General features: G+C 39.8%; 1 protein-coding gene across 5 annotated transcripts in view; it reads left to right on the forward strand.

Annotated features, from left to right (window-relative positions):
• The window catches only part of DGKH (diacylglycerol kinase eta), a 218,279-nt gene that overhangs the window by 176,427 nt on the left and 25,049 nt on the right, over positions 1-16,803 (forward strand). For all 5 annotated transcript variants that reach the window (XM_025000021.2, XM_025000024.2, XM_025000022.2 and 2 more), the window contains 6 exons: positions 2,014-2,121; positions 6,765-6,878; positions 7,360-7,494; positions 8,443-8,606; positions 12,910-13,015; positions 14,012-14,104. In XM_025000021.2, the coding sequence (XP_024855789.1) occupies positions 2,014-2,121; positions 6,765-6,878; positions 7,360-7,494; positions 8,443-8,606; positions 12,910-13,015; positions 14,012-14,104 (720 nt within the window). The remainder of the gene's footprint in view (positions 1-2,013; positions 2,122-6,764; positions 6,879-7,359; positions 7,495-8,442; positions 8,607-12,909; positions 13,016-14,011; positions 14,105-16,803) is intronic.

Raw genomic sequence — 16,803 nt, forward strand, 5'->3', positions numbered from 1 at the left:
GCCTGCCAAAGCAGGAGACGCAGGTTCAATCCCTGGGTTGGGAAGATCCCCTGGAGCAGGAAATGGCAACCCACTCTAGGATTCTTGCCTGGAGAACCCGTGGACAGAGGGGCCTGGCGGGCTACAGTCCGTGGGGTCAGAAGAGAGTCAGACACAACTGAGTGACTAAACAGCAGCAAAAATAATAATTGAAGCTTCCTGAATGCTTTCTACATATTATGTTTAATATTTAAACTTTATGAGAGTTATTATTCTTTATGAGGCAAGTATTATTTCATTTTAAGTCACTTACCTAACTAAGATCAAGCAGTTGGTACCTGGAGATGCCAAAACTTCAACTCCAGTTTTTTTCCCTGTAAAACATTAATTTGTAATATAACTGAAAAAAGACATCTACTGACTCCCCACTAGATGTTGTAGATGTTTTCTCATCCCGTACCTTGTTGGCCGCACTGTGGACGAAGTATTATTAGCCCATTTTCCCAATGAGCAAAATGAATCTCTGAAAGTCTAAGGCATTTGACCAAATAAGTGACAGGATTCCAAACAGGCCCCCTGTCTTCCCATAGTTCCTAATGAAAGGAGCTGAAAAGCAAACACTGATCAGAAAAAAAGTGTGACTGCAGTTTTAAAGCATTTTGCAGCATCATGAACAAGTGGAAATATGAGATTAGAGAAGATTATACAAAAAATATAACACTCCTGAATTTACTGCTGAATCTGAAAGAAACAGTTGAATCAGGTGACCTTAATTTATTGAATCTGTACTGCTCATACTTTCCCTGAGACTATATGAAATGGACATTAAGCTCTTAACCCTGGTGTTTTCCTAATGCATGTTTGTTAAATTCAGCAAAGCTTATGGAGCTTTTGACATTTTCGTCTTATTCCGTATTATGCTTGCAAATAGTATGTTCATTGATAAAATCTTTAAGGACTGCTCTGAATTTTTTTAGTATTCCTTTTATATTTATGAAGATATCATTTTTCCATTTCCTTTGTGACTCATATGACTTTTTTCTAAAGCACACAAAAATATTTGTTCAGTTGAGTTCAGAAAAGGTTTATTGTTCAACTAAATACTTTCTGTTCATTCATTTATCAAACACTCACTGAGCACCTGCTGTGTGCCGAGAACTGCCCTAGGCGCCCAGATACAGTGTGAGCCTTTGACTATATTGTCCTGCAAAGGAAAGGAAAGGTTGAAAACACCTCGTGGAGGTTAGTGTTAGGAAGTATTCGCACTTACTTAAAATTTTTGAAAAGTGGGTTCAGACCAGATTCTCATTTGTTCTAAAGGTTGAAGATCATTTTCATTGGGCATTAAAATGGAATTTTAACAAACTTATGTTAATTATTTTTTAATTTTTAATTAGTTTAATTTGAGAATTAGTGAAAATACAGCACCTGTTTTAAGTATGACATCTGCAGACTCCTTGCTTTCAAAACAAAGGCTAAAACCTTCTCTTCAGCAAGAACTTACTCATGTGTGACTCAGTAGTAAAGAATCCGCCTGCTAGTACAGGAGACACGGGTTTCGATCCCTGGGTCGGGAAGAGCCCCTCGAAACGGAAATGGCAACCTACTCCAGCCTGGAGAATCCCATGGACAGAGGAGCCTGGTGGGATAAAGTCCATAGGGTCACAAAGAGTCAGACACAACTGAGCAACTAAGCATAGCACAGCATATTTTATATATATGTGATATATATATATGTATATATATGTATATATATCACATTTTTAATCCATTTATCCATCAGTGAACACTGAGGTTGGTTTATAAAACACTTTTTTTCAATTTGTTTTTCTGTAACAACTTCTGTAAATAAATAATTATTTACTCTGTAAAATTTTTTAAATTAAAGAATAAGATAATGTGTAGGAACATATTTACAGGAAAGCTGACGTCACCACCACTTTCCTCCATTGTCCTTTGCCTTTGGTCTTCTGCTGTCTTCCAAACTTGTGGTTTTGCTCTTTTGATCTGACCTCTCAGCTTTTGACTTTACAGTGTGACGGGCAGTATATTCCTCTCCCCAGTCTGCAAGGAATAGCAGTGCTGAACATCCCCAGCTATGCCGGAGGCACTAACTTTTGGGGTGGAACTAAAGAAGATGATGTAAGTATTCCCTTGCTCTGTCTAGAAGTTGCCCACATTCCTTGGCATGAGGTCCCTCCCTCCATCCCCATAGCTGATGGAGGCGGTTGAGTCCTTGTCACGTTGCATCACTCTGATCTCTTCTGCTTCCTGCTTCCACTTATAATGACTTCCGTGATTACACTGGGTCCACCCCAGTCATCCAGGATAATCTCCCCATCTCCCTAATTTAATCACATCTGCAAAGGCTCTTTTGCCGTGTAAGGTGACATTCCCGGGTTCCAGGAATGAGGACATGGGCATTTTGGAAGGCAGGGAAGGGAATATTATTCTGCCTACCAAAATACTTTTCTGTACCTTTACTTTTCTAAATTTGTATTTTATTACTGTTTTAATTTTTAGAAATGTCAAAGGGCTCACTTGGCCATTGAGGAATATGGTTATTTTTGTTTTTATACTCTCCTTTATTAAAAAAGAAAAAATACAACCTAAGAAATGCAGTTGTGCTAAAGATGAGACTTGACACACTTATTAACGCATATATAACAATAAAACTGGAAAGTTTACCATGGTCTTTGAAGAGTCATATACACCGAATGATAGGCCCTGTGATTTGAGGCTTATGATGTAGTGGCTCTCACTGAACCAATTTCTCAGAGCGCTTAGATGTGCAGGCAGGGATTAAGGTATAAAATAAATTGGAAAATATTTGTAATTTTCATAATATGAATATATTCCAATCCTATTGGAGTATAGAAATTTAAATTAGCAACCAGTTATTTGTCAGCCCATCATCACTCTTAAATATTTCAAGAAGAAATCAGTGAGATTGCGATAAATAAAGCTAATGTTTCTTGAACCCCTACTAGGTAGGCAGACAGTTTTCTGAGAGTTTCACATTCATAACTTAATAACCCACATTTAAAAAATAAATGTATTTATTTTTTATTTGAAGGATAATTGCTTTACAGAATTTTATTGTTTTCTGTCAAACAGCAATATGAATCAACCATAGGTGTACATATGTCTCCTCCCTCTTGAACCTCCTCCCAAGCTCCTCCTGATCACTCCTCTAGGTTGATACAGAGCCCCTGTTTGAGTTCCCTGAGTCATACGGCAAAATCCCATTGGCTATCTAGTTTACATATGGTGATGTAAGTTTCCATGTTGCTGTCTTCATACATTCACCCTTTCTTTCCCTCTCCCCATGTCTCTTCTCTGTCTCTGTTCCTCCATTGCTGCCTTGCAAATAAATTCATCAGTACCATCTCTCTAGATTTCATATATTTGTATTAGTATATGATATTTATCTTTCTCTTTCTGACTTACTTCACTTTGTATAATAGGCTCTAGGTTCATCCACCTCATTAGAACTGACTCAAAGGTGTTCTTTTTTTATGGCTGAGTAATATTCCATTTCGTGTATGTAAAACAGCTTCTTTATCCATTTATCTGTTGATAAACATCTACAGAACATCTGCTTCCATGTTCTAGCTATTGTAAATAGTGCTGCAATGAACATAGGGATACATGTGTTTTTTTCAATTTTGGTTTCCTCACGTATATGTCTTTGGTATATGTCTAGAAATGGGATTGCTGGGTTGTATGGTGGTTTTATTCCTAGTTTTTAAAGGAATCTCCATACTGTCTTCCATAGTGGCTGCACCAATTTACACTCCTACCAACAGTGCAAGAGGGTTCCCTCTTCTCCACACCATCTCTAGCATTTATTGTATGTAGACTTTCTGATGATGGCCATTCTGACTGGTGTGAGCTGATATATTGTAATTTTGATTTGCATTTCTCTAATAAGGAGCGATGTTGAGCATCTTTTCATGTGTTTGTTAGCCATCTGTTTCTCTTCTTTGGTGAAATGTCTGTTTAAATCTTTTTCTCACTTTTTGATTAGATTGTTTATTTTTCTGGCATTGAGTTGTATGAGCTGCTTGTATATTTTGGAAATTAATCCTTTGTCAATTGTTTCATTTGCTATTATTTTCTCCCATTCTAAGGTTTGTCTTTTCACCTTGTTTATAGTTGCCTTTCCTGTGCAAAAGCTTTTAAGTTTAATTAGGTCCCACTTGTTTACTTTTGTTTGTATTTCCAGTACTCTAGGAGGTGGGTCATAGAAGATCTTGCTTTGATTTATGTCATCAAGTGTTCTGCCTATGTTTTCCTCTAAGAGTTTTATAGTTTCTGGTCTTACATTTAGGTCTTTAATCCATTTTGACTTTATCTTTGTGTATGGTGTTAGGAAGTGTTCTAATTTCATTCTTTTACATGTAGCTGTCCAGTTTCCCCAGCACTGCTTATTGAAGAGGCTGTTTTTTCTCCGTTGTATATTCTTGCCTCCTTTGTCAAAAGTAAGGTACCCATAGGTGTATGGGCTTATTTCTGGGCTTTCTATCTTGTTCCAGTGGTCTATATTTCTGTTGTTATGCCAGTTCCATACTGTCTTGATGACTGTAGCTTTGTAGTGTAATCTGAAGTCAGGAAGGTTGATTCCTCCAGCTCTATTCTTCCTCAAGACTGCTTTGGCTATTTGGGGTCTTTTGTGTTTCATATGAATTGTGAAATTTTTTGTTCTAGTTCTGTGAAAAATGCCATTGGTAATTTGATAGGGATCGCACTGAATCTGTAGATTGCGTTTGGTAGTATAGTCGTTGTCACAATATTGATCCTTCCTACCCAGGAACATGGAATATCCCTCCATCTGTTTATGTCATCTTTGATTTCTTTCATCAGTGTTTTACAGTTTTATGTACACAGTTCTTTTGTCTCCTTAGGTAGGTTTATTCCTAGACATTTTATTCTTTTTGTTGCAATGGTGAATGGGATTGACTCCTCAGTTTTTCTTTCTGATTTTTCACTGTTAGTATATAGGAATGCAAATGATTTCTGTGTATTGATTTTGTATCTTGCGACTTTGCTAAATTTACTGATTAGCTCTAGCAATTTTCTGATAATATCTTCAGGGTTTTCTATGTATAGTATCATGTCATCTTCAAACAGTGAGAGCTTTACTTCTTCTTTTACAATCTGGATTCCTTTTATTTCTTTTACTTCTCTGATTCCTATAGCTAGGATTTCCAAAACTATGTTGAATAATAGTGGCAAGAATGGACATCCTTGTCTTATTCCTGATCTTAGGGGAAATGCTTTCAGTTTTTCACCATTGAGAATAATGTTTACTGTGGGCTTATCATATATGGCTTTACTAGGTTCCTTCTGTGCCCATTTTTTAAAGAGTTTTAATCATAAATGGGTGCTGAATTTTGTAAAAGGCTTTTTCTGCATCTATTGAGATTATCATATGAATAGCCACAATTTTTATCTAAATTTTATCAATGAAGAAACTGACACAAGTTTACACAATTCATAAGTGGGGGAGACAGAGTTTAAAACCAGGCAGTCTGATAACAAAAAGTTCCCAAATTTGTGTCCTGAGATTTTCAGTAAAAGTTTTAATTATGGTACTACTTTACATTGAATATTTTTTCAGAGGCATAATTATGTATGATACAGTAAAAAGAGGGAGTAAAAGGAACAAAGTAATAGAGCTGAAATTTAAAGTTTTTAGGTTAATTTTGTGAAAATACATTTAACATCAAAGCAAAGTAAGCCCACGTGTTTTCATCTTCTGAGATTTCTTTTCATGTTCTTAAATGCCCTAAAAAGTTGTAGTAAGGTATATAATAAAGCACATACAGACACCGCTTGTAACACCTTGAAAAATTTCCCTTAAAATATACCAAGTGAACCCGATTGCAATTTCCATGTTCATTACCTTTAATTTTATGAAATCTGCATCACTTTTTGAAATTTTGAAGTTTCCTGAAATTACATGCATCACTTTATTGAGATACCTGAGTTATGTATGAACAGATATTTAATACATCTTATACCAAGACGGGGCTTTCCAGGTGGCGCAGTGGTGGGCATTATCTTTACTTTTCTGAAATCTGCATCACATTCTGAACTTTTAAAGTTTCCTAAAGTTACATGCATCATTTAATTGAGATACCTGAGTTATGTATGAACAGATATTTAGTACATCTCATGCCAAGATGGGGCTTTCCGGGTGGTGCAGTGGTAAAGAATCCTCTTGCCAACGCAGGAGAAACAAGAGACGCAGATTTCATCCCTGGGTCAGGAAGATTCCCTAAGTAGGAAGTGATAATGCGCTCTAGTATTCTTGCCTGGAAAATTCCATGGACAGAGCAACCTGACGGGTTACAGTCCATGGGGTTGCAAAGAGTCAGACACGACTGAGCACAGTACACACACACACACACACACAGACACACACACACACAGACACACACACAGACACACACACACACAGACACACACACACAGACACACACACCAAGATGAATCATTTGGAAATATATTAGTTTACTCCTGTCAAGATTGCTTTATAAGAGGGGCATGAGTATTATATCCATGGGTTTTCAAACCTTTATTAAGTTTATTTTAAGCTCTCTTCAGTGATTAATTTTGTCCTTGAAGTATCATTTGCTGATAATATTTGCTTACTTTTCTGCTTCCTATTTTTATATATTTTAAAAAATATATATGTTGCAGGGTTTACATTGCTTGGTGGGCCACTTCATTTAAACCTTAACTGTATTAGTGAAAGTGTAATGTGGTTTTTCTTTCAGATATTTGCTGCACCATCATTTGATGACAAGATCCTAGAAGTCGTTGCAATATTTGACAGCGTGCAAATGGCCGTTTCAAGGGTCATTAAACTGCAGCACCATCGAATCGCCCAGGTTGGTTTCCCTACCCAAACCTGACTTCACTACTTGTGTGCATGTGCGTGCTAAGGCGATTCAGTTGTGTCTGACTCTGTGCAACACTATGGACTGTAGCCCGCCAGCCTCCTTTCTCCATGGAATTCTCCAGGCCCAAATACTGGAGTGGGTTGCCATGCCCTCCTCCAGGGGATCTTCCCGACCCAGGGATCAGACCTGTGTCTCATAAATCTCCTGCATTGGCAGACAGGTTCTTTACCACTAATGCCAGCTGAGAAGCCCTCAACTCTTGGGCTGTTGAGAAGCTATTCCAATGACTCGTACGCTGTATATTCATCTATAAAATAATGGGCTTTCTTGTTATTCCAGTTGTTACTGTGTCATCCTATGTGGAAAAGCATAACATCCCATTCCACAGAATGGACTAAGAGTCAACTTTGAATACAACAAGATTGAGTGTCAGATGAGTTGTACTCTCAAATAACTCGCTTTGTTTCAGTGCCGTACAGTAAAGATCACTATCTTTGGTGACGAGGGAGTCCCAGTGCAGGTGGACGGAGAAGCATGGGTTCAGCCTCCAGGGATTATCAAGATCGTGCACAAGAACAGAGCTCAGATGCTCACCAGGGACAGGGTACGTAACCGAAAATAAGTTCTTCTAGAGTCTGTTCAACCTGTAAAAAGTAAATTGTCATGAAAAACAGAAGCCCAGGGAAAAGATTTAAATTGTCTTTTAAGTCTGACATGTAGATCATTCTAGTTTAAAAACATGAAAAAAATATTTAGTTCTGAAAATGGTTTCTTTTTTTAGGTTTAGAGAAAAATTGAGCAGAAGCTGTAGAGGATTCTGCTTCTGGTCCCACATATGTCCTCACCTCCCTGACAAGCACATGAATTCCCCTATTGTATTTCCCTATTCTGTTCCCCTTAATATCTTGGTTTAGTGTGGTACATTATTACAGCTGATGAACCACTATTGATCCATTATTATTCACTGAAGTAATAGTTTGTGTTCTCCATTCTATAGGTTTGACAAGTGTATAATCATTTGTGTCCACCGTTACCGATACATGCCCAGTAGTCTCACTGCCCTAAATATTCCTGTCCTCCTCCTCACATCCCTCCCTCCCTTATTCCAACCCCTGGCACCCCCATCTTTTTCTGTCTTGACAGTTTTGCCTTACCAGAATATGTATTCTTAATTAAGGTCACACCCATAACAAATAAGACTACAACATCCATCCGGTTTGTTATTCATACAGTAGTAAATATTGAAGCATAAGTTGAAGCTTTTTAAAAACTTTCTGATATAATGATCATCAATTACATTACTTTTTATTTGTTGTAATATATGAGAAAACTTTAAGATATCTTCTTCGTCCTTGCAATATATTTCATGAAGTGTTAGGATTAGGAAAAACTACTAGTAGTTTTAAAGCCATTTAAAGCCATTTAAAGCCAATTTAAAGCCATTTAAAGCCAATTTAAAGCCATTTAAAGCCATGTGTACTATCTACATACACATTTATTTGTGTGCGTTTAGCTCTAAGCGCACAGTTCATTACGTATTGACTTTAAATAGGCCTTTGAAAGCACCCTGAAGTCTTGGGAAGATAAGCAGAAATGTGATTCGGGTAAGCCAGTTCTCCGAACGCACTTGTACATCCAGCACGCGGCGGACCTGGCCACGGAGGAAGTGTCTCAGATGCAGCTGTGCTCGCAGGCGGCCGAGGAGCTCATCACCAGGTAGGTATCGGAGCCCCGCGAGCCTTGTGGCTGCGAGGACACCGGGCGTGGCCCGTTCTGCTTTCCGTAGTTTGAATCCGTCTCTGCGGTGGTTCTGGGTCTCTGGAAGGGACGCCTCTGTTCTCCTCCATTTGCTACTTCCCTTGTGCCTCAGAAATCCCCGTTTGCCTTCATCAGTCCACTCCGACACCACGACAGGCCGGGTCTCGGACTTCCTGAAACACAAGGCAGAGCTTGCCTAATGTACACTCTTGTTATTTTGTATATTTTGTGTTTTATATATGTGTTCAGTCGCTTCCATTGTATCCAACTCTTTGCGACCCCATGGACTGTAGGCCTCCAGGCTCCTCAGGCCGTGGGGTTCTTCTGGCAAGAATACTGGAGTGGGTTGCCATTTTCTTCTCCAGGGGATCTGCCCCACCCAGAGATCGAACCCCAGTCTCCTGCATCTCCTGCATGGCAGTTGGATTCTTGACCACTGAGCCACCTGGGAAGCCCTATTTTATAGACGGTGCTAGTGGTAAAGAACCCACATGCCAAGGCAGGAGATGTAAAAGATGTGGGTTTGATTCCTGGGTCGGGAAGATCCCCTGGAGAAGGGAATGGCAACCCACTGCAGTATTCTTGCCTGGAGAACCCGTGGACAGAGGAGCCTGGCAGGCTACAGTCCATGGGGTTGCAAGAGTCAGACACAACTGAAGCAACTTAACACATATAAAGCATATATGTATGTATTATGTATATATATTATATATATAACCCTTTTGTTATTATTTCCCCACTTTACATACAGTCTCTACTGTGCGTGTGTGCCTAGTCGCTCAGTCGTGTCTGACTCTTTGTGACCCCCAGTGGACTGTAGCCCACCAGGCTTCTCTGTTCATGAAATTCTCCAGGCAGGAGTACTGGAGTGGGTTGCCATGCCCTCCTCCAGGGGATCTGTCCCACCCAGGGATTGAACCCAGGTCTCTTGTGTCTCCTGTACCCCTGAGCCACCCAGGAAGCCCTCTTTATACTACATTACTCACTTATATGGTGCTTTGTATTTATTAAATGTTTATAGGATATAGAAGGAAATATAAACATTAACCCTGCTCCCAAGAAGAGTCAGGGGGTGGGAATGGGTGGGAACTGTCCAAAAATCTGTTTCCAATAGATACATCATGGACTTTGCCAGACCACAGAAATTAATTTTAGGAGACAGAAAGAGAAGATTTAAAAAAGAGAAAAAGTTCTGTGAACATAAAGCAGATAAAAATCACTATGACCAGGATTAAACTTCAAAGATGAGGCGGGACCACAGGCATGCGTCTTCTCGCCTCTTCACCCAAATGGCATCTACCCAACGTGGGTAAGAGCTGCCTGACCAGGTCACTGTGAAGGTTAAGTGAGACCCGCCATGGGAAGTGCCCTTGGCACAGCAGGTCTGGCATATTCGGTGTTCTGGGCATGATTGCTGTTAAGGCTTCCCACACCTTCACCTGGTCACTGATCAAAACGCTGAAATAGAAAAGAAGGAAAGCAAAGCTTAGGAGTCCGAGGAGCTAACTTGCTTCCTTTCCCCTCCCCACCCTCTCCGTCTGCTCTCTCTCACTCATTCCTTCTTTTCCTCTTTAAATATGTGTTAGATGCCCAGACTGTGCTAGATGTTAGAGATATGAAAAAAGATACACACTCCCTACTGCTGGAGACCAGTATTTAACATTTTAGAATAAAGGATGATAACTGTAAGATAGTGAGTAGCTTAGGAAAAAGATAAGGGAAAATTAATATTTAGCCAGCTAAATCCACGTAACTGCATTATTGTGCATCTCAGCTTCTTATCCACAGACATAGTAGTTTTAAGGTAAATACATCTTAGATACTGTGAACATGTTCTGTTGACTTCAATTTACAGAATTTTTTGTGTTTTTTTTTTCTTGGCTTTAGTGAGATACAATGGACAAATAAAAATTCTATACTGTATATTTAAAGTATGCAGTGTGATGGTTTGATATACATATATATTGTAAAATAATTAATACAATCCAGCTAATATATACATTATGGAAAGCAGTATGGAGGTTCCTTGGTTTTCTTGAAACTAAAGCATGCTCCCTTGAAACCGCAATGTTCTTCCTATATTATCATCCTGTCAATCAACCAAATATCCTTATCCAAAAAAAAAAAAAAAGAGGGGACATGATTCCCCATCAGCCAGTAAATCAGGCTCACTCATCAATTTTCAGAATGTGTATTCATTTGAAAAAGCAGAAAAGTGAAAGTTGGTCTCATAGTCGGGTCCAGTTCTCTGTGACCCCAGGACTGCAGCCTCTCCTGCTCCTCTGTCCTTGGAATTCTCCAGGTAAGAATACTGGAGTGGGTGGCCATTCCCTTCTCCAGAGGATCTTCCTGACTCAGGGATCGAACCCTGGTCTCCTGAATTGCAGCAGATTCTTTACCATCTGAGCCACCAGGGAAGCTTGCACCTAGTAGGAAATTCATTTAGCAGTTGGAAGGGTTCCCTTGATGTTGAATACTTTCTTTTGCCTTGAAAATTAGAATAACATTTTCTCATCTCTGTTCTTCCTCTTCCTCATGATTTCAAGGTTATTGATAAGGATGCTTAGGTGATGTTTGAAAGTTCCTTTGTGTCTTGGATATCAATCATATTATCCTTAAGAATTAAATTCTTCTCCTTTGCTCATGATTCAGCCATGGAGGACTCCTGTCTCTTCCTTTGTTCTTCCGTTTCTGGATTGAAGATCATTCTGCTTGAAGATGTCAGAAGCAAAAGGATTAGAATAGACGTACCTTCTTGCTTATTGCACACCTTGCTCATTTTCTAGCAGTCAGTAGAATTTCTCCTTTTTCTCTTTGACCTTTTTGCCCTGCCTTTCTAGATCCTGTCTTTCTAGGACTGTTCTTGAAGGTCTAGATTCCAAAGGACTGCGGCACAACAGGCTTTGGCGTTGGATAGAAATAGACTAAAATCCAGGCTCTATCACTGATTAGCTTTGTGTACATACTAACGCTCTCTGAGCCTCATATGTCGTCATCTGCAAAGTGGAGAAAAACCACAACTACCTGTTAGGTTGTGAACATTAAATTAGATAGTGCATATAAAGCACTTAGCATGATGATATATGTGGTAATGTTTTCCACTAACTCCAATACTTTGGCCACCTAGTGCAAAGAGCTGACTCATTTGAAAAGACCCGGATGCTGGGAAAGATTGAAGGTGGGAGGAGAAGGGGACAACAGAGGATGAGATGGTTGGATGGCATCACCGACTCAATGGACATGAGTTTGGGTAAACTCCCGGAGTTGGTGATGGACGGGGAGACCTGGCGTGCTGCAGTCCATGGGGTTGCAAAGAGTCGGACACAACTGAGTGACTGAACTGAACTGACTGAATCTGTTGTAACTGTGCCTGGTTAAACTTCCAGTGAATAAAAGATGTGTCTACACTCTACATTTGGGACCCCTCTCAACTTTCCAGCGATAATGCAAAATGAAGTGTTACTGTATCTTGTGCTTCCAAGTAGCACCTCAGTATGCGTATCTCTGATGCTAGGCCTAACGTCTTTTTCAATTTAATTAATTTATTTTTGGCTGCACTGGGTGTTCGTTGCTGCCCACGGACTCTCCAGTTGCAGTGAGCAGGGGCTCCTCTTTGTTGCAGCGTACAGGCGTCTCGTTGCGGCGGCTTCTCTCATGGAGCGCAGGCTTTAGGGTGCGCGGGCTTCAGTAGTTGTGGCACTTGGGCTTGATTGACTGCCCCAAGGCATGAGGAATCTCCCCAGACCAGGGATCAAACCTGTGTTTGATATGCATTGGCAGGCAGATTCTTAACCACCTGGAGAGTCCATAGGCCTAACTTTTTATATAAAAGATTTGGGGGTTGGTATTTTTTGTTTCCTGGTGGCTCGGATGGTAAAGAATCTGCCTGCAATGTGGGCTACCCGGGTTCGATCCCTGCATCGAATCCGGGATCCCCTGGAGGAGGGCATGGCACCCCACTCCAGTATTCTTGCCTGGGAAATCCCATGGACAGAGAGCCTAGCGGCCTCAGTCCATGGGGTCACAAAGAGTCAGAAATGATTGAGCGCCTAACACATACACACATTTTTTGTTGCAGTAGAGTTTGAATTTTGTAAATCTACCCTGTGCCATTTATAATTGAGCAGTTATTAAAAAAAATTTTCCCTTTCGTGATATTTTTTTTTTTTTTACTTGTTTTATTCTACCATTTCTACACTTCAGAAAACTCAAGTAGTGCTCAGAAGAGTGGTGTGTTCATGGGTCTTGTTTCTGCCTCCAGGATCTGCGATGCGGCCACCATCCACTGTCTATTGGAGCAGGAGCTGGCCCACGCGGTGAACGCCTGCTCCCACGCCCTGAACAAAGCCAACCCACGCTTCCCAGAGGTGAGGAGCTAATGGTAAATGCCCATTCCGCACATTTTTTGGTGTTACGTACAGAGGTTGATACTTTAAACATGCCGCATGTTTTGAAAGAAAACAGTATATGAGTCTCTACTGAAAGCTTACCCTTCACTTATGACCAGAGTTTTCTTGATTTTCCTTTCCTGCCACCGTTTTCCCACTCCTGCTCTTAAGTTCACATCACTTTTTTTCTGTTTCGCTTTGACTCACTTGGCACCCTACCATCTTCCTTGTACTCCTTGTCCTTTTAAGTACCCACCATTCCTCTTTTTTACCTTCCCCCCTGCACCTTTCATACAGGGCACACCTAGGTATCATGCGTTTAACTAGAACTGATCACTTGGTGTTGAAGCTGTCCACTGAAATAATTCATCGTTTTGTTTTACTGCATCAGTAAATTTGGTCAGTTTTCTAATATAGAAGTTACAACAGGTGGATAGAATCTGACTCTTGAAGTCATATTCACTTGCCAAGTGATACATGGCATTGTTTTTATCCTTTCAATTATTTAGTTGAAGTTGCCTAAGTGAGTGTAAAAAGAAGTGTTCATCCTCAAGATGAAAGTCTAAAAATCAGTCTGGTTGGTTGGAACTAATGAAAGTGAAATTCAATGGATAGAGCTAATATGATCAGATAATGCCCCTTTTAAGACATAAGTTTCTTTGACTTAATTTTTGTGGGAACATGTGTCTTCTGTCACCAGCATATACGGGCTTGTGTGCCCGAGATGTGTTTCTATGTGTTTACTATAGTCAGCGTATTCTTTTGGTTCTGTGCTGTAAGACGTAGAAGAGGTAATCCTGCTAACAAATGTGAGTGTGAAATTTTGCAGTTACAAGAGCATTTTGGCAGATTTTTTAAAAGATTTGCAATGTGAATTTAAATCAGAAAGATAAAATGTACTCTGATGACTGAATCCCAGTTTAATACAGAACTACTTGTCTTTGATGTCTCTGTTTGTTTGTTTTTTTCTCCTAGAGTCTTACAAGAGACACTGCCACTGAAATAGCCATCAATGTGAAGGCCCTATATAACGAAACAGAATCTTTACTAGTGGGCAGGGTTCCTTTGGTAAGGAAAAGAAATGATGGATAACATCAGAATGATGATAAATGTATGGTTCTTGCCTTCATTTGGGAGCATGCATTCATCAGATTCTAATGCACAGGCAGGCTCTGGCCCCTATCTCTAGAGCTTCCTTTTCACCTCGCTTTTGCTTTCAAGAAACTATACGGCTGTGCCTGGGAGTACACTTCAGGCTAACAGGAGTAGAGGGCTTCCCTCATAGCTCAGTCAGGAAATAACCTGCCTGCAATGCAGGAAACCCAGGTTTGATCCTTGGGTGGAGAACATCCCCTGGAGAAGGAAATGGCAACCCACTCCAGTATTTTTGCCTGGAGAATCCCATGGACAGAGGAGCCTGATGGATTATAGTCCGTGGGGTCACAAGAGTCAGAGACGACCTTGAAACTAAACCACAGCAGGAGTAGAGCTTCCCTGTCATCATGTCTTTATATAATCCTGCTCTCCCCAGTCAGCTTTGAGAATCTTGGGCTTTACAGACAGTGAGACCTTCTTCAAGGACTTGTTCACCCATGAATGCAGAAAAGTAGAGGAGGTCTTGTGTCTCCGAAATTAACCTTTGAAATACAATTGTTACTGTTTTCTAGATGGGCTTAGATGATGCTTTCTAGACTTGGTGTGTCCAGAACTAAATTTCAGGAACTAGACCTAGCCCTGGATTAACTCAAGATTTGTGCTGGAAATCGAGTTGAGGCCAAGTGTGAATCAGACCACAGTCCTTGGACCTCAAGCATAAGTGCTAGGATTCTGTAAATGTTTCTGTCTGGTTTGCCAAGAATCCTTCCCTTGCTAGCTTTTCTCCCTCACCCTGGAAATGTTCTAGCATTGGGTCTTTTCGCCACCTAGTGTTCAATTTTAGGTTATTCACACATGCTGTTGTAAATGTAGAAAGCCTAATATATTAGCTATTTTTAAATTCCTTGTAACAGTTTTCATTAATTGATAGATGAGGTGATAATCTTAAAACATTTCTGTTTACTATAATTTTATCTCTTGCTGGGGAAAATGTATACATCTAAATAAAAGTGAGAATAAAAATCATAGTATCTGGCATAGTGGAAGAATGAGAGAGGTGATTGGAGGTGATTGGCTGCTGTCCAGAAGAATATTGCCATTGAAGCATCCTTTGCTCTGAGAAGAGAATCTTAAAGGCTGCATGAATCAATTGGTTTTACCCATTTCCAAGGGAAACTCAAGAGTGACTTCCTTGGGGCAAGAGGTGGCTGCCTCTGCTATGGTCGTGAATAGAAACTTTTAGGAAGAAATATTGGCTATATCTTTTGATAAAACCAATAGGAAAATCATCTTGGTTATTCTTGACACTTATATTTTTAACCAAAATCTTCTTGTTGCTCTTCTAAAATTAGTCCTATAGGAAATCCAGCAAGTCATGACCTCAGTACCAATTACTGGATGAAGGACATGTATTTTTTTTATGTTATTTGAAATATACTTAAGATAATTGCTGATCGAGATGAACTAGAAGCATAACTTATTTTATATTTTAGCTCTCTATACTGAAAGTACCCATTGAGTATTACTTGGTTAATATTAATCAATTATATTTTGTTAATATAGGATTCTTATGCACTTTTCATTCTTCTGTCATAGTCAAACATGGATGTTTGGCTTGAAAATGTACATCAGTGAAATTTTTATTTTTTGACTGTACTGCACCGCTTGTGAAATCTTAGTTCCCTGACTGTGGATCAAACCTTGGTCCACGGCAGTGAAAGGATACGTCCTAACCACTGGACCATCAGGGAATTCCCCTTTACCAGTGGATGATTTTTAAATGTTTGGCAATATTGATATCAAAATAAAAAACCAATCATATTTGAGAGCAGCTAAGTTACACTCTTTATTTTGCTTATAGAATGAATATAGCCAATGCAGAAGACATAAGAGAAATAGGTTCAATCGCTGGGTCAGGAAGATCCCTTGGAGGAGGGCATGGCAACCCACTCCAGTATTCTTGCCTGCAGAATCCCATGGATAGAGGAGCCTAGCGGGCTGCAGTCCACAGGGTCACAAAGAGTCGGATGCAACTGAAGCCACTTATTAGCACATAGCACACACAATGACTATTTTATCAGTTTTATAAGACATACATACTTAGACTAAAATAAAAGTGATAACTTTATATGATATGGTGGAGAATTTCTGTATTTTTATTAGCTTCTAGAAATACTAGAATTTGAATAACAGAGGGGAATTGAGAGCATTTGAAGAACAGAGGGGAAAAAATAATGTCCATAAAAAAAATAATAATATTCTCTCTAAACTTTCAGTTTAAAATCTTGTCAACCAGAACTTTATTGGTGTTCCAGTGGTTAAGACTACACTTCCCCTGCAGCGGGTGTGAGTTCCATCCCTGTTTGGGGAACTAAGATCTTGCATGCCTTGCAGTGTGACCAAAATAAATAAATTCAATCCCCGTGAACCTATATATAGGTACTGTACAATTTTGACATCATTTATCAAAATTCGATTTGCCAGAAGAGATCCTCGAAATTGTGTAGTCATGTTCTACTATTTACCAGCTGGGCCACAAGGGAAGCCCAAGAATACTGGAGTGGGTAGTCTGTCCCTTCTCCAGCGGATTTTCCCGAGCCAGGAATTGAACCAGGGTCTTCTGCATTGCAGGCAGATTCTTTATCAACTGAGCTATCAGGGAAGCCCAAGAA

The sequence above is a fragment of the Bos taurus genome, chromosome 12 (assembly GCF_002263795.3).
Source record: "Bos taurus isolate L1 Dominette 01449 registration number 42190680 breed Hereford chromosome 12, ARS-UCD2.0, whole genome shotgun sequence".
Taxonomy (NCBI): Eukaryota; Metazoa; Chordata; class Mammalia; order Artiodactyla; family Bovidae; genus Bos; species Bos taurus.